Below are 24,612 nucleotides of genomic sequence, written 5' to 3' on the forward strand. Positions count from 1 at the left end.
ACTTCTATTAAAAATTATCAAAATTATTATAATATTAAAAGTATTTATTAAATAAAACTTTTATTAAAAACATCGCATGTCGTAATTTACTTGGTTCAGAGAGTTTTTTTTTTTAAGTGAGATAATGGTTGGCATATAAAGTGATAATAAAATAAAACTTTAATACTTTGGCTACGGAAAAAACTTTCAAGTACTTGAGTGGTGGAGGTTGCATGGTTTGAATACCTATTTAACATATAAGTCTTTTTTTCCGCGAAAGATGCAAATTTTTTTCATTTATAAATATTTATATGTTTAATATATTAGTTGGCCCCTAAAATTTGATTATTTTTCAAATTGGTACCTAACTTCATTTTACCGTAGTGATACTTAAGGTTGGGAAGTTAATTTTTTAAGGGTAAACTACATTAGTAGTCACTCAAATTTTCTTTTTTTTTTCCTTTTTCGAGCACCAATTATTCAATTTTATTTTTTTTATTGCCAACTAGCTAACGTAAAAATGGGAACTCCCAAAAATCCAAGATAGTTAGGTGACCAAAAAAGATAATTGAATAATTGAGTGACTATGTTGTAACTTTTTATAGTTGGATGATCAAAAATTAAATTTATTAATAGTTGAATAATCATTTTATAATTTTTCATAATTAAGTGACCAAAAACAAAAAAATATATAGTTGTGTGACTAATGTAATTTGCTCATCTTTTAAAAGTTCAATGTTATGAACCAAATTCAAAATGGCATCATTTTACCTCGATGAAAATCATAATATATAAACTATTTAAAAATATTAATTAATTAAATTAAAAAAAATTCATGTTGACTAAATGTTAGCTTGATTGACATCGACATTATTGCCCAAGTACAATGAAACACATTAACCCTCCCATCTAAGGGTGAAATTTTTTTACTATTAAAGTAGCTTTTGTTAACTTGAAGTTTCAACTTATTATTAAGAATCTTATCACACCCAAAAAATAGTGGGAAATATTATTATTAAAGTAGCCTTTGATAACTTGAAATTCCAACCTAATATTGAGGATATTATCACACCTCACAAATGAGGTGAATTCATAATTTTTTTAGTTGGAATTAAAATATAATTTTTTTACAAGTTAAAATTTAATTTTATGATTTATTAGTTTATGATTTTAGCATTTTTAAAGAGATTAAATGGATTTTTGTTTTCATTTTGAGGGGGCAAAGTGTAATTTTATCATATATTAATTTAAATTTTCATTATTTAAGGAGGGATTAAATTGAATAAGTTTTATTTTTTAGGGGACCAAGGCCCCTTCTCGCCCCTTTAAATTTGCCTATACTCACCAAAATGCCTTTGTCAAAAGTGGACTCTTAACTTTCAATGACTACTGGCTTTGATATTCTCCATACAATATTGAAAAAGAAAAAGGACTTAGTTTTTTAGGTGGGCTTGAGTTGGACATGAACAAAGCTTTTACTTAGTGGGCTTGAGTTGGACATGAACAAAGCTTTTACTTAAATAAGTTTCTCTTGTGTCCAATTTGTTCTCTTAAAGCCTTGTTCATCAATCTTTGATAAGTTGTTCTTATGTTTTTCAAATCAAAGGACATAACCTTGTAATAAAATGTCCTCTATGATAAATGAGGTTATTTTATTGATATTTGGTATTCACTCGAAATTGGTAATAGTCGGAGAAGGTGTCCATGAAACCTATGAAACCTATGTACTCATGTCTTGTTGATGACTCCACTAACCTATTTATTGAAGGAAAAGGCAAGTTGTTATTGAGGTAAGCTTTGTCTTGACATGTCTAGTGAATAATATCTTCAGCTTAATAAAACTTTATAGATCATGTTAGAAGAAAAAAGTACCAGCTTTTAGCATGGCTCCTTAAGGTCATTGGGAACACTCTGCGTATATTGTCCTCAATGGTTTGGACAAATTGGTTTAATAAAATATCCATCAATTTCAGTAATATATTTGTATATTGTCCTCAACTGTTTTTGCACGCAAAGTAAAATGAAAACAAATATTGACTTACTGATTATCTAACATTTAAATAACACTAAACAGTATTGCGTGGTTTGATCATAATACAGAAAAACAGTATATATTAGTGGACAATCTAAACACGTCCTTAGTTTAATCGACAATGAACAAATCGATTGAAAAATTGATATATCATCTATCAAGCCCAATTAGGGAGATACAGTGTCTTAAGTATCAAAGCGGATAACTCTTAAAAGATAGAGACTAGATGTGACCGACAAGATTAATAATAAATCGAACAGGACCCAAGATGAATAAATCCTAGATTTGTTTATGGATTTATTTACTCGATTGCAGACATTTCTGGAACACCTCTAACAGAGGGACAAATAGTCAATTTTGAAAGAACTTATTGTCAACCTCTTTCAGATATGAATCCATCTGATTCAGAAGAAAAGAATTTGCATCAGTATCTCAATTTCAATTCAAACATGGGTTTGATTCACACTCTATATTCTGAGAAATATTTACCAACCGAAAAGCGGAAAAAAAAGAGTCTTTGTCTAAAGAAATGCGTTGAGAAAGGGTGGATGTATAGAACCTTTCACTTGTAATGTTCATAGTATGATATACCTTAATCCTAAGTAGATCATGGACTATGTATGGCTGACTCGTATACTTTGATGTAAATGAAAGCTTAAGTTCAAATAGATAAAGAACTAAAAGCTGGTAAGTTGGGTATACAACTTCTACGATATGTAGCATCATTCTATAACAAGGGAATTCGTAACCCAATAAAGAGTAAATAATATCCTCTCATCCGTATTACATGATAGATGAAAAACAAACATATCCATAGATCAGTTTTGGTAGTAATTAACTTTTTCTTGAAGGAAAATGTAACGGTCCATGAGATATAAGATTATATTGGGAGAACAAATTTATCCCAAAGAGATTAATGATATCCTATGAGCGTAACACACTTATAACAAGGTCATTGGACAATTATTTATTAAGTATTTTTTGCAATGATATATAACAAGAGAGTCTAGTCATAATACTTTAGTGGATTGACTTCATGACTGAATAATATTATAATTAATAAGTGAAAAGCTAAAACTTAATTACAAATAGTGGCGAATCTGGTGGACTGGCAAGGGCCATGACCCCCTTAAAATTATAAAATTGTTTATTTATTAGTTAACCCCTTAACTGTTGAAAAGTTTGTCCCCTTTTGATTTGATGTTTGGCGTCTTTCCAACTTTGAACAATAAAAAATGTTTCCTTTTTTTGGTTTCATATCACATATGTTAACTTTTTAGTTTTAAATATTTATATAATATATTACAACTTTCTTTTTTTGGATTATAATTGGCCACTTTTTAATTTAACATTAAATATGAATAATTTAGGTTAAAATTCAATTTGTTAACTAGTGAAAAATAAGTCTATTTTACTACTGTTATCAACAACTATTGTTATCAACATCTATCCTTCAAACGTGGCATCGAGTTCATCTTTTAAGTTTTTTTTTCATCTTTTTACAATGTTACTACTGTTTTTATTGTGTTTTAATTTTATAGTTTAATTTAATTTTATAATTATTAATTTTTTTTATCTTTTAAGATATTGTAGTTAAGCTAGCCCACCGATTTTTTGCACAGTATTTCCCACCAAGCAAAACGATGAAGTTACAAATAGACATCACCAACTTCCGGTAGTTAAAGGGGAATCACTTTACGAAGCTTAGGAACGCTTCAAACTTATACTCCATAAGTGTCCTTACCATGGTCTTCAAGATTGGATACAATTGCAAGCATTTTATAATGGTTTGGATGAGAAATCGAGGTTAAGTTTAGATTAAGCGTCCGTAGGGGCGTTCATGTCTGAGACATATGCTGAAGGTTGCCAACTCATTGAGGACATGACAATGAATTCTTACATGTGGCCATTGATCAATTCAAATATCGAGCTAAACCACCAACTATGAATGCAGTTAGTGGTGAGGATAAGTTCTAAAAAATTGTCGAGAGGTTTAAGAACCTCGAAATCAGATCGAAGAGACCACATATTCTCGACCAACACTGTTTTGTGGGATGCCATGTAAGCAGGGAAAATGAAAATATTGTAATAGCCCTAATTTGACCCTAGTCGGGAAGTGGTTTCGGGACCACAAAACCGAGTCATGCAAATAATTAAATGTTAAATTTCATGTCTATTATATGAGATAATGCATGTGTGAAAAATTGATGCAATGATTTTTATCATTTGAATGTGAAATCATTAAATAGGACTTAAGTTGGAAACTTAGAAAATGTGCTTGGTTAAATTTTTTTTAATGGCCAAACATTATATGATTTAATAGATGAGAATTTGCATGTCAATTTTGCCATTTCCAAATTCGTGGCCGACCATGTTGATTGCTTGAGTTAAATATATGTATTTTATATATATACATTATTAAATGAAATGAATTTAAAACATGAAAACAAAATTAAATAAAAGGAAAAAGGGTGACCAAAAAAAAAAAACAATGTTTTCCATTTTCCTTCTTCCTTTGCCGTAAGTGAAAGAAAGGTTGAAGCTAAGCATTCGGTCCTTTAGATATCTTGAATTAAGGTATGTTCCATGAGTTTGCTTTTAAAATTTTAGTGAATTTGAGATAGTTGCTAAGTCTTTTACTTAGCCCATGTGTAAATTTTAAGTTTGGTGTTGTCATGTATATTCGGCCATGGAAGTTTTCTACTTCATGGATAGTGTGTTAATGTTTTGAAATAGATATGGTAGAAGGATAAGGTTTGAGCTTGTTAATTCTTGAATTGGTTGAGTTTGATAAAATTTAATATTTGTGGCTTAATTGTTTAATGACAATCGGCTATGTTGAAATGCTAAATTAGTGCTAAATTAGTGCTAAATTGTAAGTATTTAATTGAGTGTTAGCCGAAATTGAGCTTATGATAGTAATTAGAATTTGTGAAATTTATGCATTTTGTGGTCCAAGCGTGATAAGAACCATATGGTTATGGCATGTAAGCATGAAGATTAGATGATGGATAATTTTAAATGTGAGATGGTTAGAAGTTGATTTAAAGGCTTAATAAGTTAGTTTAAGGTGAAGTCATTAGCTTATGATATTCGGTTTTGGCTACTATGTGTTGGATCTTGAATATTTTAATGTTTTGAATTAGTAATGGATGAAAGATAATGTTTGAGTTTGCTAAATATTGAAATTAAAAGTTAATTATTTATTTGTTGTGTAAGAGCCGAAAGTGAACTTAGGAGATGAATTGAGGAAAATTGTTGTTATATGTTAAATGGTTGAGGTTTTGTTGTCATGTAGTGAAGGAGGGTTAAAATATTTAATATGTCAATTGAATGAAATGTTAATGTACGAAATCTCATATTAGTTGATAGAAGAGGATGCTTAAATTGTTAAAAATTTATTTTAACATAGCCGAATGTGTTCATGAATGAAAGAATTATATTGGTTTTGAAATGTATGTGCTGCCGAATGCATTTTTAAGTAATAGTTGAAATTCTTGTTATGAGCGAATTATAATATAACCGAATAAAAGGCATGATTAATGAATTAGTGACAAGTGAATTTGTTTAATCTAGCTCAAGAGCTTAAGGAGCCTAATTGGATAAGGAAAATGCTAAACTAACGAATAGCATATCCGTAGTCATTCGACGACAGTCAAGGTAAGTCTTTGAGTAATGAAACTTAGCTTATGATTTGATAAAATCATGGTATATAAGCATAATAAATAAATTGTGACCTATTGGTTCTACTTGAATTACGTAGTGGGATAAATAATTTGTGCATATGACTTGTAGCCGAATGGTTATAGAAATCATGTTGGACAGCGAAATGAAATCGTGTTCTTTGTATGTGGCTATTGAGCCGAAAGTGGAATGGTTGATAAGCATGTTGTGCTTGTGTTCAAGTAATGTAAATGAAATGCTAATGTGTTATGATATATATATATGTGTGCATGATAATGGAGAATTATATCCGGGCTAAGTCCTGAAGGCATTCGTGCTGGTGTTATATCCGGGCTAAATCCCAAAGGCATTCGTGCTGGTGTTATATCCGGGCTAAGTCCCGAAGGCATTCGTGCTGGTATTATAGCTGGGCTAAGTCCCGAAGGCATTCGAGCTGGTGTTATATCTGGGCTAAGTCCCGAAGGCATTCGTGCTGGTGTTATATCCGGGCTAAAGTCCCGCAGGCTTTGTGTTGGTATTATATCCGGGCTTAAAGTCCCACATGCTTTGTGGTGGTGATTGGATTTGGGTTTTAAACCTAGCAGACTTAATGTCGATGATTGGAGTAAGATTATGATTTCGAATGTTCGTAGTAAATTACCATTGAATATGTTCAATACATTAAGTTGGTCAGGTATGTATTATATACTTTTATATGTTAGATTGATCGGAATTGAATCATGAATGCGAAATGAGAAGTATATGTGAAAATCTCATATGTGTATGTGTGTATTCGGTTATGGTGAAAGGTTATATGAGATTGATTTGGTGATATACATGTTAAATAATATGAATCCAAAGAATGGGTAATAAACCTGCTTGGGACAGCAGCAGTAATGTGATTTCGGAAAATCACCATAAATTGTGGAAGTTGAGCTAGAGGTTGAATAAATTATGTCATGAAATATTAATGAGTCTAGTTTCTTATAAAAGAAACCGTGTAAGCAAAAGAATTGCCAATAATGAGATATTTGAAGTGGCGTGGAACAGAGTGAAAATGATTTCTAGATCCCCTGTTCTGTTTTCAGAAAATCATTATAAATGGTACAAAAATGGTTATAAGATAAAATTTATATTATTAGACTCCTTAATGAGTCTAGTTTCAAATGAAATAAACGATAACATATTTCGAATTCTGTATAATGAGAAATTTTATTCGTAGTGAAGAGTGGTCAGATTAGTCAAACAGTGAAACAGGGGAAACTTCAATAAAAATCTGGTATTGATTGGTCAAACCAAAAATTCTGAAAATTTTATGGATGGAAGATATATGAGTCTATTTTCAGGAAAAATTAACGGCACTTGATTTGGAGTTTCTTAGCTCTAGTTATAAATAATTTAGTGACTATTGCTGAGGAAGACAGCTTGTAGTGAATTTGTGATTTTGTTGCAAACATGGTTAAAACTTGTTAATGAGATGCTTTTCGAGTTCTTATGATCTTATTTGTAATTTCAATATTTGGTTTTAATTGAGTTCAGATTCAATTGAGGTGAATTTGCTAAATATGCATTATGTTCATGGATACTTGGCCAAAATGGCAATTATCTAGGAATGATTTCTTGAAAATTTGAATAATCGATCTATAAGTAAATTAATTGTTTGCATTGCTTAAAACTTACTAAGCATTGAAGCTTACTCCGTGTTCTCTTTTCCATTTCTTATAGGTATATACTTTAGCTCGAGTTGGAAGGGCCGGAGATATCATCACACTATCGAGTCATTATGTGAGTTGAGAAGGTTGTATATCATCATGGTTTAAGGCATGTATAGGATAGACTATAGGTAGAATGATATTTCGACTTTGTCTACATTATAGCCATGCGGAGATGGCTTGCTCATTTTGTTTAGAGAAGCCTTATAATTGAACTAATGTGGTGAAATGTTTTAGTTATAACTTGATAGTAGTTCATTTGTTATTAGATATTCGATTATGTTTTGATAGTGAGTCATTTTGGAAATTTATAAGAGCTCTTATGGAAAATCAATGAGACATGTTTGCATTGTTGATAATTTATGTCTGGTAAGTATCTTTGACCTTATAGAAGTTTTGTTCAGTCAAGTAATACCTCATAACCTTATTCCGGCAACGGATACAGGTTAGGAGTGTTACAAATATTGTTTGGGGTAGTAATATAAAGGGAACCTATGCCAATGTTATCTATATGGGCAATAGGGGTGGTAATCCTTATTTGAACACTTAAAATCCAATGTGGCATAATCATTCCAATCTTTGACGGGAAAGAAACCAAGGGAGGTCGGGAGTGAGTCCACACTAACCGCACCAATTGTTGATACAATGTTGAGATGATGTCAGTGTTGGAATGCCGGTACACCCCGTGGTGCAGCTGGAAATTAGTTCTAACGATCACAACCCTTGGATCCATGTACGAGGAATGAATTCGAGTTGTAAGGAAGGTTTGAAATTATACTTTCCTAATCTGAGTAGGGAAAATCAATTCTGGGCAAAAAACAAACCACAACTACAATGTTTAGTTTTGACCTCTAAGGTATCTGCCAAGTGAAAACGATAAAAAAAACTCCTTAAAACCTTTCAGAGAATTTTTAGAAACCCTTTCTGCTAGACTAGATAAATTTTTTGGGCAAAAGATAAAAGGAGAATCAAGACTTTCTATAGTCAGAAATCCTTATTCAATAGCTAAATCATAGAGAGTGGTTTAAGGGATTGGAATAAAACGTGATCTTTTTTCCAAAACAATATCAGTTTATTTCCTCCCTTGAATGTATCTTTTGACCAAAATTATTTAAAACCCTTTTTTAATGATTACGACAAACATATACCCAATAAAAATTATATGAAACCCATTTTATATTTATTTTAATTGGATCATCTATGTATATGCATCAAGCATGCACACAAATCATGTCTAATATTTAACTTAATAGAATTAAATTAATTATGAGAACATTTATATAATTAATATTATTCAAGCATCAAGTTAAATTTAACTCTATCTTTTTACGTTTTCCAATCGTTTTAAAAATAGAGTGTGGTCCTGTAGGATCCTACAATTTTGGCGGTAATATTAGAATATTTCTAATGTTACAAACAATGTCATCTAGCAATGCATCACATCTACCCAAGATCCAAGAAGTCATGGTTCGACATAACATTTTTGCGATAATGTCATCTTGTAGTATATCCATTTATCCTTGATATCTAGATTAAACACAAGTCATGGAACAATCACCCTTGTATAGCCCAATTTTTTGTTTCTTGATTTCTTGAGTATATTAAGATAAACAAATAAGTGTAATATCTCATATCAACTTATTTGAGCATGGTTATGCATTTCTAGTCTCACTCAATCGAGAGGTCTAAGATATTGCTCCCATTATGTAGGAGGGACAAATCCTATCTTTATCACTTACATTCCACTATATAGATTGTGGCATACCCAACATCAATCTTTATAGTCCAACCATCTACGGAAGACGTTTGATTGTGTCAAAGCATACGACTCCCGATGTTAGAACAATGATAATCTCAAGTATAAGGATCATACATAAAATTATCACTAAGAGAAATGTTGTGGCTATTACATAATAATCCAAGGAACATTCTCATGACGGGTCAGTCCAGTATATTGTTCTCTAACATATACTTATGTGTTGATTTGATACATATTAATAACAACAATTGTCATCAATCAAACATGTATTAGTCTCAATGCTTTATTGTTGTCTAAGCCCATAATAATACTTGACTAAGGGCATTTAAGAATGATCATATCATGCTTTGGAAATTATCATTACATGATTTATTTAAACATAGAAATAATTACTTAAAACAATAATAACAATGCATTTGTTAATAAGTTAGGTAAAAGGCTGTTATTACAATCACCATATGACTGGTCTTTGGGCATTTTCGCAACAATAAGTTGATAGTGGTTCACCCAGTGGACAAAGAGCTATGTACGAATAACAAATGCCCAATGCTTGTCAGAGGGTGATTCTCAAAGTAAGGGCTCGTTTAGTTGTCCAACCTACAAGGTAGGGAGCCACTTGAACGTATTGCTCTTGTGTTGATTCGACAAGTCACGAAATAGGTCAAAGGCTTGGACTCGGGTTTGTGAGGTGTAACTATAACAATTTATATTTAAGTTCATATTTAAATTAGGGTTACCAAACATCCTTAAACTATGACTTGGGTTCTAAAATGTTTCTTAAACTTCAAAACGTTTTGATTGATCTCAAAATATCAATATTGTATCAATCAAATGCTTCTATCATCCTAATGTCAACTTGAAAGTTAAATGGCATCTTAAATTTGGCATAGAGCATATTTAAAACAAGTAGATCAAAATTTAAACACATATCTAATTGTTGTACATGTTTTAAATTTGATCAAGTTTTTTTAAATAGGGTTTAGAGTTATGATACATGTTAAATTCAAATCAAATAAAAGTTAAAACATCAATATATATTTAAAAATAATATGATGACAAGTTTAGCCTTTAAATTTTACATTTTTATCAATTTATTCATTATTCTTTTTTTGAGTTAAATTTGGCCCTTAACTCTTAAAAGGAAAATCGAATTGAACCGTCAACCTTTCAAAAAGAGTTTAATTCTTGTTCTTGACAAAAATACTTATTAAAATGTTAAATTTTTAAACATGACAGCTTACATGACAATTCACGTGTATTTCATGTCATTTTTTAAATTTTTGTGATTTTTTAATATCTCTATATATTTTAAATTATTTATTGATGTGGTGTGTAAAATAAATAATGTTATATGAAGGATATTGTCAAATTTAACTAAAAAATAAAAATCAAATTAATAAAATATATAAACTTTAAAGATTAAATTTACCATTTCGCCAAAAATTTATTGAGGCGTTCGTTGGGTTAACGATTGGGATATACGATTGACCGAAACTCCCCCGCCTTCACAACGGTCACATCGATTTACAGTGTTAAAACGACCTCGTTTACCGCTCTCCTTATTCTTTTAATCCCTATCCAAAAACCTAGAAAAACAAATATCGCATTGATCTCTCAAATCAAAACCCCTAAAACCCTCAAATCCCCTACCATGGCAATCGCGAGAACGGGCGTCTACGTCGACGATTATTTGGAGTGTAACAGTCCCCAATTGCTCCACTTTATCACATCAAAATTTAAATTTTTTTTTATATTTTTCTATATAATTGATTTCGAGCTTGAATTTCATGTTTAATTTGAAGTTTCGAAATATTTTTTTTTTTTTTTTTAATTTCCGATAGACTCAAGCACCTTGCCAGCTGAGCTTCAAAGACTCCTCAATACAATTCGAGAACTCGATGAACGGTCCCAATGTAAGCTTATCATATTTTTGGTATTCTAAAATTAGGGTTTTGAATTGGGGATTTTGATTAAAATTACACCATTTGTTCTTTTCTTTGGAAGCTATGATTAATCAGACGAGGCAGCAAACTAAGTATTGTTTAGGAATTGCGGCGAACAGAGGGAATGGAAATAGTTATATGAATAATGGTCATGAAGATGAGGAAACCGTTGAGAAAATGAGGAAGGATATAGAGGCCAGTCAAGAAAATGCACTGAGTTTGTGCACTGAGAAGGTTTTGCTGGCGCGGCAAGCTTATGATTTAGTGAGTTTTGATTGTTTGTTTGTTTGTTAATGTCCTTATTTGAGCTTGCATTGTTGTTGATTATGTTGTAATTGAGGTTTTTTGTGGTATGATTGTGTAGAAAGCTACGAAATTGCTAATTTTCTGCGCCACTTTTTAACTAGCATGTGTGTATTCAAGTGATTATAGGTCACAAGCTCCAAGCGGTTGTTTGCATGGCAGAGCATCTAAGTGTTTTTTCCCATCACTATAATGTTTGATTGAAAAGTGAAGAACAATAGATATCTGGTTCAAGCTAAGAAAAGGCATAGTGCTCAATTTAATTCAATTTGTCTGTCTAACATGATAGCTTTCTTGTTTACTTACCCTTTGTAAGAAAGAGAATAGAATTTTTGCATCTTGTTCAACCACATTTATGGATTTAATTTAGTCTAAACTAAAACTATAGGTGCAGATTTGTGTTTATATTCAGCTTTAGGAAGTTTTTTCATTTCATGAATCATATTATAATTAAAGCTCACAAAATGATGATGCCTGAAACTTCTTTCAGATAGATAGCCACGTAAAACGTCTTGATGAGGATTTGACCTACTTTGCAGAGGATCTAAAGCAAGGTATAGTAATTGCAATCAAAATTGAGCATTTTTTTAGGGATGAACTTCTGCTTGATTATCAATTTGTCACCCTGCTTTTTCTTCCTGCAATATATCAGAAGGAAAAATTCCACCGGATGAGCCTGCCATTCTCCCTCCACTACCTATTGTTCCTCCAAAGGTTGAGAAACGCAAGTTTTTTTATGGAACACCTCAATCAAAGAGACTGGATTATAGGGATAGAGATTGGGATCGAGAGCGTGATAGGGATTTTGAACTGATGCCTCCTCCAGGAAGCCATAAGAGAGATTTTGCTACCCCTCTTGATGTTGATCAACCCATTGATCCAAATGAACCTACTTATTGTGTCTGCCATCAGGTTCTGCCTCATTATTTTTGTAGATATAACTATTTATTTAAATAATTTTTCACTGCCTTCTTGATTTTAAAGCTTTACTTCAAAATTGAAGGCTTGTTTTATATTATGTAGGTGTCATTTGGAGATATGATTGCTTGTGACAATGAAAATGTGAGTTCATTCCTCTCTGCCCTTTTCTTTTTTAAAATTTAAATATTATCATTTACGAGTAGTATTGTAGTTGTTTTGTATTTATTTACTTGGCTTCTATGTATTTTCACTTTTAGGTATTAAAGTTTCTCATATCTGAGTGTCAACATAATGGATCATGAAAATGAATTAACGGATAATGTGGTGTGGCAGTAATTTGCATATATAGCGCAAACACATGATGGAATACAATGATGTTCACAAACCTCCCCTGTTACCCCAAAATTTTGATATGTACTTATTCTCATGATTGACACTATGACTATCAACAATTTGGTGGGTACTTATTAATTTAACGTTTCTATTCCTTCAGTGCCAAGGAGGTGAATGGTTCCATTATGCTTGTGTTGGGCTGACACCGGAGACAAGATTCAAGGGAAAGTGGTACTGCCCGACCTGTAGGATGCTTCCACAATGCCAATAAAGACATATATCTGTATTGCATGATCTGGGATGTTTAAGTAAAATTGCACATTATGCAATCTAAGCAAACCTTTTCAGAGTTTAGGAAGTAGTTAACTGTAATTCAATCAAGGGATATAGGTGTTGTTACAAAGCTTTGAACCATTAAATTTGACAAAGCTTCAGATTCTTTGAAGTAAATGTGCAGAAATCTAACTTTTGATGGATTGTATACGATCAGATGTTGCAAGAGCTTGATCTGCTGCCTCCCCTATTAGATTAACCATTTTCCATTATTTTGATAGTTAGAAAGAATAGAAAAAAAAAGGAATGTGTCAACAAAAACAACCAAATCTTCTCTTCTATTGTGGGTGTTAAACGCTGCTTTACCTACCTGCAATGCTTGACATCAGCTTGTTCAGATTGTGGATTTGGATATCCATAGATGATATCTTATTATTTTTTGCAGATTCGGATATTGCGAATAGATACTTCAGATTCAGACTGAATGCGGATAGATATATCGGATATTCATTATATAAATCTGCATTGCTTATTTGGATAGCAAATTCGGACTCGGATATTCAATGCATTGGTTGCAAAATAGATATTATATATATATAAAGCAAATTTTAGCATATCTAAATTTTGATTTTGAAATTGGTTTTCTTTTTGTGGGTTCAGATATTCAACTGATAATAATATTTAATTCAGATTCGGATTTAGATGGTAAACTCGAATAATTTGTGGGTAACATACAGATTCAGATAATTCAAAAAATTGTAAATATCTGATCCGCTACCATTCTTATGAGCTCATTAATGGTTTCCATATGGCTTGTTAGGTGAATTATTGATTTTATAGTCTGAAGTTTCAGTTTCAGCTGAAAATATAGTATCTCATTTATATTTCCCAAAGGAGAATGTAAGCTGCTTTCTTTTATCTTCATTATGGATAACACCGCACTGATGTGGAACTTTTTAACTTTAATCTCCTTCATTTGTTCAGAGTTTGAACAATGAGGAAATGTGCTTTTGTTGCATTCAATACTCGACAGTAACTAACACCTTTCTTTTTTCACAGGCATGAAAACCATGAAAGTTTATTTGATGCATATAAAAAGCATGGTAAGGATGATTTACATATTTGGGTTGTGTAAATGTTGTGAACCTCTCCACACTTCTCCTGGACCTAACATTATGGGTTTAAGCATGGTTGACTGACCTACACATATAAAAGAATACTCTCCATAGATTTCATGGCTTGAACCAGGGCTGTACATATACACTTCATCAAATCCATCTCTTCCTACAACAACAGAGTTTCTTCTACCCTGTTCCAACAAAAAAGAAGCAAAGCAAAATGAGTGTCAGCCTCATACTTTTGATAACTGTGAAAATGGGAGCAACATTTGAGTTTTCCATGAAAATTACCCTGTCAATGAGTGTAAAGAACCTAGGTGCACAGGTGTATATCCTGCACATTTGCTCATTCAATTGCTTATACCCATCATCTTCTTCACCTTCCATTTCTTCTTCACTAGCATTTTTTTTATTTTTTTGTCCCAAACCACTGAAAAACCCTTTAAGTCCCATTTGCTTCCATAGTTGGCCGATTTCGGAATCGTTTTCCTCATCGAGATCTGAAGGAATTATACCAAAATTGGACAAAAAGGGTGGCACATTATGAAAATTTGATCCTTCTAATCCGAGTGCGTATGTTGCTTCTGGGCTGCTAACAGTTAAGTGGCTTATTATAGACCCTGTCCATTGTAATGGTGATGAATTCGAGTTTGTGACTGAAATCTCTGAGGTTAAGATGTCTTCTCCCAGTGTCACAATATGTCTTGTTTCAACCATATTGTCTGTATCACTGCTTATCAGTTCAACCTGCATTTATTACATGCTGTTTCTGAATAGTTTCCTGAATGTAAATACCATATGTTTAACAAAACAATATATTAAACTGACCTTAATAGAGTCCTTTGAATTGCCTCTAATATCACGAAGAACCCAAGTACTTGGAGACCATGGAACTTCATTATCATCTTCATAGTTGAGGGCTAAAGACACCCCACCTTGTATGACAGCCTCACCATCGTCTCCCTCCGAAACCGATGTGTGCAGTAGCTCAACTGTGCTGCCATGCCACATCGGAGCCTTGTAAGATGTGATCAAACCACTTGGAAGCATTAGAGTAGCTGTGCTGCCATTATCCAGTCCCATTTTAGCAACACAATTGTCACCAATACCTTCAAAGGTAACTCCATGGCCACTGAATTCTCCTTCTAGATAGTCCACATTGATTGGTTGGTAAGGAACCGAAGCTACATATGGAAGTGAAAGCTCTTTCCTGATATTGTTGTACTGCAGAGATGTAGAAGAAAGGTAAGGATGATAATACAAGTGATGGCTAATTGGTCTTGCAGATGAAAAATGAGTGAAGTTGGGCGAGAAAAGTGAACTGTAAGCCATACTGAAACAAGACTCAGTTGCAGCTAGGTGTGGATTTTCATTGTTTTCATGACAAGAGAGAAAGAGGGTGGTCCCTTATCCTTTGATTTCCGTTAGGATAATTCAACAAATATCTTTGGTTGGTTCTAATTGAAGGCTGGAAAGATATTTATCGTTTCGCTTTCTCTTTCGTTTTCTTATGACAGAAATCACCCCTTTACTATTTACCTATGTCAAGCAACCAGCGGCAAAAGTACAGAAGCCTTTACTGAAAAAAAGAGCAAATTAGTTACTGTGCAATAGATCCAATAGCAAACTGGGTCGATATGAGATGCATGTGGCACACCATATGTAACTGATTATTTCATCAACCACACCAAACTTCAACAATAGAAATGGATGAAAATTTTAACGAAAAGGACTAGTTTGCTCTTTTATTTAACGTACAGGGACTAATTTGCTCATTTTTGGAGTAAAGGGGCAAAAAGCAATCTAACTCCTAGTACAGGGACCTCCATGGTATTTTTACCAGCAACCAGCCTTATCTTTTTCTGATGGTAGGAAATGAGCTTATACCTTTAGATTGATTTCTGGTTTTCTTGGTTCTTAGTTCCCTAGTGTGCCCCACTTTTGATATAATTCAAAATCAAACATTTAGAAAGCAAGCCAACCTAGTTGGAGTCAATTTTCTTTCCTTTTACTTCTAACACTTTCATTAATTAAGTAGCTGCTAGACTCCAAAGTTGGAGTAATTTCAGTGCAAAACTTAGAAACTGTTATCTATTTGCTTTATTATTGCAAGCATAGATCACTGAGTCAATGAATTGCAGCAACGTTACATAGAATATAGACTACAATAACGGTTTCCAAAAACCAGCTAATTGAAAAAGTGAACAATTAAAATGGAATATATATATATTTATATATAATTACAAGTTATCGTGCTCAATGACTTGAGCTCCTCTCCAATTTTCACCAGGTTTTATTACAACAGGCACCAGCATTGAAGCCGGTCCAGTGCAGATAAAATAATCCTTCCCATACTTCTCTGCTAATGAACCAGGGCTTGATAAGTATATATCTTGAAACCCCATTCTTATTACCCTGAAGGACAGTTCTCTACCCTGCGAAAAATAACCAACAAATAGATGAAACTTCAGTGTCTGTATATGTATATGAATATGTGTGTAACAGATCAAACAGTTTAAAGGGTTTAATTTACCTGATCTAGAGTTTCATATTTTGAAGGTGGGGTGTCAAAAATTGGCTTCAGTCTCTCTGATGGTGGAGCAGCATATACTCTACTCAGCTTATCCTTCAAAATAGTGATTGGCACATCTTGTTTGGTCCATACACCCGGTTTCTCTTCATTATCAGAACCAAACCATCCTGAAGATTCAGTTTTCATTGCTTCAGATGGGGATAAGAGCTCGAAAGGTGAAGACAATGGCGGATGCGAGCAGTAAGAGCAGCCTCTGAGTCCATCAATTGCTGTTCGACTTCTTTTCTTGAAGTTCAAATGGCTAAGTATTGCACTGGCTAAACTCGCATCTTTGCGGCCATTGTTCCTTACTATGACTGCTGTTGCTATGCTTACTGGATAAAGGGAGACGACATAACTGATATCTAGAGTTCCAGCAGTACAGCTCAACTCAACCTGGAAAAAAAGCATTCAAAAATTTTATACAAGGCCTGCATTTATAGAATGTTTTGCATCAGACTTTCATGTATTATATGGACACGAACCGATCATGAACAAATTTCACTCAAACTCGGCTCATTTACAGCTCTAAACAAAATAACAAATGGTATTGTACAAAAAGACTTCTAAACTGAATAAACTTGAAAGTTGCAAGTGAGAAAAATACCTGAAGAGCATCAATGGCATCGTTATCAGCATCCTTTACAGTCCAGTCATAACCTGATAGAAGCGACCCTTTTGAACTTTTTTCAGTTGCATCATTGATGACCAGACCAATCCCTCCTTTGAACTTGGTAGTGTCAGTTCCCCCAGCAGGAACTGTGTAAAGGATCTCCTCTAAGCCGTCGTCTTTCCAATATACTTTAGGTTTGTAAGAAGTGACATGAGCATCAGGTATTCTTAGTTTCAGTGAGCTTCCATTTCTTACCGTCAGCTCAACAAATGGGACGTTGTTGGACTCTGAGAATTTGATGCCTTTGCGACCAAATTTTTCATCAAGAGCCTCTGAAGTGGGAAAGGTAGTTGTAGTAGGAGTTGCAGAAGAAGCAGAAACAGCTTTGATTATGTTTGGTTTTGGAAGAGAGAAAGAAAGAAGGGAAGTCATTGTTTGAAGGAAGAAAAGTCTTGTTAGCTTCCACACAACAGTGGAGTAACTAAGCTGTTAGGCTCATCCTTTTGGCAACCGTTTTGTTTGGATATGCTTTTTCGGCCTTAGATTTTCATATTTTTGCACTTCTCTCCTATCTCAACTTTTTTGTCTAAGGTTTCCCCACTTTTCTTCTTTTTTTTCATCCAAACTACCATCAGATAGTGGATAAATTTATACACTAGTAAGAAGCAAACCATAACACAGTGTATAAAATACAATATATTAGACATAAATCAATTCTAATTTTTACGTCTTCAAAATATCAGGAAGAAATCATGTGATTTATTTTAGCTAAACCAAAAATTCATGATAAAAATTTCTGATTCAGTTCAGCTAAGCATAAAGAAGTGGGACTTTCGCATCTCAACAAAAGAACAATACTTTTTGGGTCAAAAATGCTGAAAAGTTTCCAGTGCTATACCCAACAGTAAAAAATAGGATAGCTAGAATGTTTGTATTGACCATTTATCAGTTTTTCAGCAAAATATATGTTTCTTTTGAATATGAAACATTTCGCGCAAATGATGAAATTAATATGAGAACTCGGGATATAACAGAATGTCAATTGTCAAAGGAAACAACATTCATCACATTTACTGATGGAAAAATTACAGAATTGATTAGCAAAAAACAAAAAACACAGAACCATAACAATTTTCAAAACAAAAGCAAAACTTTGTTTCAAAGTGTTTTTAGCATCTCCGAAGATGCCTAACAAAGTCCGAACCAGCCCTGATGAGAAAAAAGAGAAAAGGAATAGCATATAATGTTGCAGATCAGAAGACTTAGTCCTCATCCATCCCTGCAGGCTGCTCTCTCCTTCCAGGACCTCCAGCTGGTTTTGCCATTATAATCTACAAAATTGAAGGAATAGAATAGTAAGCTTGGCGAATGAAAACTTTTGAAACCCAAATATATTTTCTAGCTCGTTTCAAGTTAATTTACCTGATCAACCCGTAGAACAGTGCAGGCAGCATCAGCAGCATATTTGAGAGCGAAAAACCTGTGGGAAGAAGGGAAAAAACATGAGAAAATAAGATAAAGATTGTATTTTTAGTGTACTGTGTCCTTCGCAGAGAACTCATGAGCTAGAAAAGTTGAGAACAAAGAGCGACTTACTTGGTGACATAAAGATCCCAGATATTCAGGATTGACACATCTTTGCAAACACCATCCTCGGAGTCACCTCCCCCCAAGTCAATACCCACTTTGGTATTTCCGGATGCATGTTTTTCATACAGCTTAGATATGATATCCATTGGATTGAGACCAGCATTCTCTGCTAGGGTTCTTGGAACCATTTCAAAACTTTCAGCAAACTTGGCAATGGCATACTGATCCAATCTGCATAATATCCAATTTTAGAACTAGGAGCCTCTTCTAATACTTATCCAAGTCTACTATAAATTTCAAGAATTATATTAGATCCCTAACAGAGAGACGAAACATAAATGATAAATGCAAAATATAAGACCAATGTGTGTTACTATGTCCAACGACATAAAGGAAGTAAAAAGTAGAAAAAAAAAATAGATCACCCTGTTTCCTTGAAGGAGAACTCTTTCAATCTTCTAGCCAACTCAATTTCAGTAGCTGCAGCTCCAGGTACCATTCGACTGTCCCTGCACATTGCCTGACCAAAAAAAAAAAAGGTGGCATTAAGAATGTGATAATGATACTTCTCTTGAAATTTACATCTAAAAACAAACAAGAAAGACTGTCTCAGAAGGTGAGAAAATCAGAACTCAATAAGGTTTGTTGAGGAGAACACTACAATACATGAAAAAGTATATAGAAACAAGGAAAATATTAGGCAACAATCACCTTATATGTGTTCACTCCATCATCAACAGCTCTTTCAAGATCATCCAATATACTATCAGTACTTCCTCGTAAAACCACAGTGGCAATCTTGTTACCACCTTCTTCACTTCTCACAACAGTGACCTACAATCAATAGATAATACAGCATAAGATGAGAAAAGGACAAGAAACAAATATGAGTAAAGCAAACTCTTCAAACATACCCGAGAACCACCAATTTCCTCGACTGAAATTGAATCAACAAATCCCAAATCATCCGGCTTTGGTTGGCTGAGTTTTAACTGTCGAAAGAATCAAAGGTTCATTAGATTACAAACCAAAAGATACGATCCTTTTTTCTTTTAACATAATCTAGACAGAATGCTTACAAGAGCAGAAGTTCCCGTAGTGCGGCAAAAACGCCTCAGTTCAAATTTTGAGCTGATTTTCAAGACCATTAACCTGCAAGAAAAGGATTCCAAACTAGACATGTTAAACAAGGCTGCAAAAGCTCCAAAGCAAAATATATATGAATCTGAAACTAGACCAACACATCAATCAACTATGCATATATCCGACTTTAACAAAGTGGTCCAAAACAAGAAAGAAAAAAGCAGAATTAAAAATGTGAAAAAGGAAGCTTAATATACTTGTAACGTTCACAGAAATGTAATGCCATTTCACCAACAGCTCCTCCACTGACAATAACTTTGGCACCAGAATCAGCAACTGCTTTGATGAGTTCCTCAACCTTAGCTTCTTCAGTTTTAGAATAATTCTCTAGCTGCGAGATGAGAAAACCTTCCAAGGTTAGACATATTTGACCAACGAAAACCCCCTAATGCCAATTACTTATCACCATAGACATGGGCCAATGACAAAAACGTGTATTATTCTCCTAATTTACCTGCTCAGCTGAGTGAATCAATACAGTTCCTTTTGTTTCAGTGGCAGATGAATCAACGCCACTGGCAAACACAGCCACCTATGACAAAGTTAATAGAAAGGCACAAATCAGAAGGCAGTAAAACTTATATTTTCAATTAAAGATTATATCACAACTGTTATAGAAATCAATCAACTAGAAATGGGAAGAGGGAGAAAAATGATTGTAGACCTTTGCCTTCTCCATACGCTTTATACTTCCCACAGCATCACCTTTTAAAACCATCCCTCTAACAATTGTACAATTATGCAAACCCCCTCCAACAAGCTTTGACACACGGACATTATCAACATCAAAATTTGCAGGGTTCTTGGGGCAGACTTGGATGCATGCCTATGATGCAAAAGAAACAAATAAAATGTAGCCATGATATCCTTCAAAAGTGAAGAGCTAATAGACTAATGGATCAATCATAGACAAAAAAATAAATAAATAAATAAAAAGAATAAGTTGCAAGTTACATCAGCTATAAGGGAACATAATATGTCTTCCTGTCCATGTTGTTTACTAGCAACAGCAGCTTTCATTCGAGTAACAACTTGCTCTTTATTCCTAACATCCATAGTTTCAGAACCTTTCTCCACAAGTTCCCCCAACACCTCAATTGCCTACAAATGTTACAACATAAAAACTATAATGGCAAATCCAACACCTTATCATAATTAGCAACACTCAAGTCATTCAAGTTCTTAGTAAAGCAAAGGGCAAACCTTGCTAATGGATTTAGTATATCCACTAATGATCTCACTGGGGTGCAAGCCCATCCTAATAAGCTCCTCTGCATTTTGGAGAAGCTCACCGGCAAAAGAAATCGTCAAGTTAGCGCCATCTCCGATCTCCTCTTGCTGAGCCTTACCAGCTAGAACTAAAATCTTGGCCGCAGGATGTTGAACCTCGAGCTCATTGACAATAGTAGCAGCATCATTGGTAACAAAGAGCTTGTCTAAATGATTAATTACCATCTTATTCATGCCTACAGAAAGAAAAAACAGTAGATCGATCAATTGAAGCAAATGAGGCGGCATTTGAAAACGAACAGTCGATGGGGATTTCAAACAGAATCGAAAAAAAAAATTGGGCAGATTTCAAACCAAAGAAGAGAAAAGGAGGTACCTTCGGGGCCGAGGGAAGTGCGGGTGATGGTGGAGAGTTGCTTGCAAGCATCAATGTTTTTGAGAACAGCTTCGTCGAGACCTGAGAGATGCTTGTGACCTTCCTTCAGCATGGATTGTATGCCATAAGGCTGCATTGAGAACCCCATTTTGGTTCTATTTTTGCTCGAAACCCTGACTTTAGGAGTGGAGAAATGGGGGAAAAGATTCAACCTTTACGCTTGTTGGCTTGGAAGAAGAGGGGATACCGAAGTATGTAGCAAGTGCTTGAGTGGGTTTTTAGTCCCAGGAAAGCCCTAGAAGCTGGAAGAACGCATTTCACGCGCCCGCGGTTCACGTGAGAGAGATCATTTGCTTTTCTTTTTAGGGTTAATACATTCGGAACCTCCAAAACTTTTCATATCAATCCTGAATTAGTGTCATGTTATCATATTTTAAATTAAAAAAAGTTTAAATACTAAAAAATATAAATTATCTTCGTATATTATTAATCAATTTTAAAAATTATTTTATAAAACTTTTAAGGTTTAATATAACATTTCATATTCAAACTAATTTGGTACTTAAGCTTTTTAGGTTTAATTTGGTATTTAAACTTGTTAAATTATATATAAATTACCCCAAAACACTAACTGTGTTAAAAATTTTAATAGAGGAAACTTGTGTTAAAAATTATGTATTGAGCTATTCTTAATGAATTAATATTGAGCGAGAAAATAAGAATTTTAAAAAACAGTGTAGAAGGAATTCATTATTTTAAATTAATAAAATTAGATAAATAAATTAAACTAAAAGTAATTGAACATTTAATGTCTTTGTTTTCTTTTGGATTTTTTTATATTTTATCTCAACTTTTTATAGTATTTTTAAATGTGGCTTAAAAGATGGTACTCTTTTGTTATTTTAATATTTCATATGGGTTAGTTGATGGGTTATAAAGAATTAAAATGAATATTTTTTAAAAATATTTTAAATTTTTAGAGTTAAGACTCAATTGACGAATTTTATAAATGTTGATGGCCAAATTTATTGATTATTTAGAATTAGAACTAAAATGACAAATTTTGTAAACATTGAGGGTTAAATTTGTTGAATTTTTTATATTTAGGATCAAGTTGATAGAACGTGTAAACATTGTAGGGCTAATTTTGTTACTAGATCAGTAAAAAAGCCCACATTAGCTTAGAATGACTAAAATATTTAATTTCGAAAAATTTAGTGATTAAATCGAAAAAAATTAATAGTTGGATGACCATTTTTATAATTTACCTATAAAAAATAATTTCCAGCATGGGTTTAAAATACCACGTCATCATTTAACAAATAAATTTTAACGGAGAGGTTAATTTGCACATTTTGAAATGTATAAGAGTTAATTTATCTATTTTTTCAATAGAAAAATTGAAATACAATTCGCTCCTAAATAAAGCGCTTCTCTAATACTTTTAGAGTATATTGAGATATGACACATTTAATGGATAATATAGTGTTGTTGTGTATGGTCCAAAACTCTTAGAAAACCTTGATAACAAATGGTAGAGTAAATTTATGGATAGTAGTTTTGTTAGAGTAACTGGCTAATTTATGAAAATATTAATTAAAATTAAATAAGGCTAGTCAGATCAGAATTAATCTTCTCAATTTACACATTAGTTTGTCTAAAATTAAATAAAAACAATCATTTTACTAATAATGTCAATGAAGATGGTGGCTTGATTGTGATGCAATCACAAATAAACTGTCCAAGAAGTGGGGTTAGTCAGCTTCTGCAGTCAACAATTTTGGAGACTATGCAATAATTGAACTATCCTTCTCTAACACGAACTCAAACCGAAGTAGATTACTAGTCCTATGCGACATTCTCCTCAAGCTGTGTGGCCTTAATGTAACAAGTTGTACTTGGTATGATCACTGCAAACGATGGCAGCAATATTTGAAGGTTGATTCTACGATTCATTGGAAGCTAGAGCCTATTAAAGCATATGTCATTTGGTTTTTTTTACACAATTGGGCATTGTGAGGGACTCAACACGACATCCACTCTCAGAGACAGTTCATATGCTGGCTTCATATTCATCTACTAGATTTCAATTGTTCATATGCGAGATCATGTTTTCAAAGATAGGCTGATGTTGTTCCAAGGTCGTCTTATTCCCTCATCCATTTCGCATCTAACATAGTTGAATTTCATTCTTCTCCTGTGGGCGGGCATTCAGGGGTTGCCTGAACTTTCCATCACTTCTCTTCGATTTTTCTTTTCTTGAATAACATGCGCAAAGATGTCGAGCAATTCGTCAATGAATGTCAAGTTTGCTAGCTTTATTTATGCCTCCAAGTGGATTGTTTCATCCCTTGCCAATTCCCAACTTGGTTATCATGGTGTTTGTTGACAGTTTATCAAATATGGGGGTTTCATTGGCTTGCCATCCATTATCACTAGTGAACCTGCTGCTGCAACTTTTGTGATACAAATTATTTGTTTTCATGGAATTCCAAATGAGATTATGACAGGTTCTGATGCTCTTGAACATCGACTGTAAGGAACTACTCACACCACTAGCACACATTACCGCTAGCACACATCACCGTCACCAAATCGACGGACAAACTGAAGCCTTCAACAAGTATTTGAAAATGTGTAACACATCTTACCAAACTTTCACTCAAATGACTCCCTTCAAGATTCTACATGGCCGTCAACCCCCAACAATCTCTAGTTATATCCGAGATTCGACTGGCAATTCCTTAGCTAACAGTTACATGCTTGGTCGTGATGAGATACTGAAACATAATTTGAGGAATGCTCAGAAGTGAATGAAAACATTGGCTGATCAAAACCAACGAGAAGTTTCTTTTAAGGTAGAGGGCTAAGTATATGTTAAAACTCCAACCCATTCGTCAAAATTTTACAACGCCGTCACAAATTAGGCAAGAGATACTTTGGCCCCTACAAATGACTCGTATATTAATTGGCAATTTCGAACTCTGCCAAAATTCATCTTGTTTTTCATGTTCATGTTTTCATTGCTTCGCAAATGTATTGGTACCCCATA

At 33.5% G+C, this 24,612-nt stretch overlaps 4 protein-coding genes across 4 annotated transcripts; 1 reads left to right on the forward strand and 3 right to left on the reverse strand.

Annotated features, from left to right (window-relative positions):
- The first annotated feature begins 10,600 nt into the window (after nt 1-10,600).
- LOC108470952 (PHD finger protein ING2) lies at nt 10,601-13,146 on the forward strand. Its single transcript, XM_017772486.2, has 7 exons — nt 10,601-10,842; nt 10,987-11,058; nt 11,150-11,352; nt 11,882-11,945; nt 12,044-12,303; nt 12,415-12,453; nt 12,806-13,146. Exons 1-7 carry the CDS (start codon nt 10,797-10,799, stop codon nt 12,914-12,916), a joined length of 795 nt encoding a protein of 264 aa, XP_017627975.1. The 5' UTR covers nt 10,601-10,796; the 3' UTR covers nt 12,917-13,146.
- Nucleotides 13,147-13,962: 816 nt separating this feature from the next.
- LOC108472655 (protein NDH-DEPENDENT CYCLIC ELECTRON FLOW 5) lies at nt 13,963-15,483 on the reverse strand. Its single transcript, XM_017774205.2, has 3 exons — nt 14,865-15,483; nt 14,328-14,783; nt 13,963-14,227 (listed from the first exon to the last, which is right to left on the reverse strand). The coding sequence occupies exons 1-3, from the start codon at nt 15,366-15,368 to the stop codon at nt 14,033-14,035; spliced, it is 1,155 nt and encodes a 384-aa protein (XP_017629694.1). The 5' UTR covers nt 15,369-15,483; the 3' UTR covers nt 13,963-14,032.
- Nucleotides 15,484-16,099: 616 nt separating this feature from the next.
- Nucleotides 16,100-17,862, reverse strand: LOC108472714 (photosynthetic NDH subunit of subcomplex B 2, chloroplastic). The gene is made up of 3 exons (XM_017774267.2): nt 17,216-17,862; nt 16,570-17,004; nt 16,100-16,471 (listed from the first exon to the last, which is right to left on the reverse strand). Exons 1-3 carry the CDS (start codon nt 17,651-17,653, stop codon nt 16,277-16,279), a joined length of 1,068 nt encoding a protein of 355 aa, XP_017629756.1. The 5' UTR covers nt 17,654-17,862; the 3' UTR covers nt 16,100-16,276.
- Nucleotides 17,863-18,263: 401 nt separating this feature from the next.
- LOC108473947 (T-complex protein 1 subunit theta-like) lies at nt 18,264-21,981 on the reverse strand. The gene is made up of 13 exons (XM_017775782.2): nt 21,561-21,981; nt 21,158-21,420; nt 20,909-21,055; nt 20,619-20,780; nt 20,409-20,486; nt 20,152-20,285; nt 19,891-19,963; nt 19,726-19,803; nt 19,523-19,645; nt 19,237-19,331; nt 18,818-19,042; nt 18,644-18,701; nt 18,264-18,552 (listed from the first exon to the last, which is right to left on the reverse strand). The coding sequence occupies exons 1-13, from the start codon at nt 21,706-21,708 to the stop codon at nt 18,484-18,486; spliced, it is 1,653 nt and encodes a 550-aa protein (XP_017631271.1). The 5' UTR covers nt 21,709-21,981; the 3' UTR covers nt 18,264-18,483.
- Between the last annotated feature and the right edge of the window lie 2,631 nt (nt 21,982-24,612).

This window comes from Gossypium arboreum, chromosome 11 (genome assembly GCF_025698485.1).
Source record: "Gossypium arboreum isolate Shixiya-1 chromosome 11, ASM2569848v2, whole genome shotgun sequence".
In the NCBI taxonomy this organism is placed as follows: Eukaryota; Viridiplantae; Streptophyta; class Magnoliopsida; order Malvales; family Malvaceae; genus Gossypium; species Gossypium arboreum.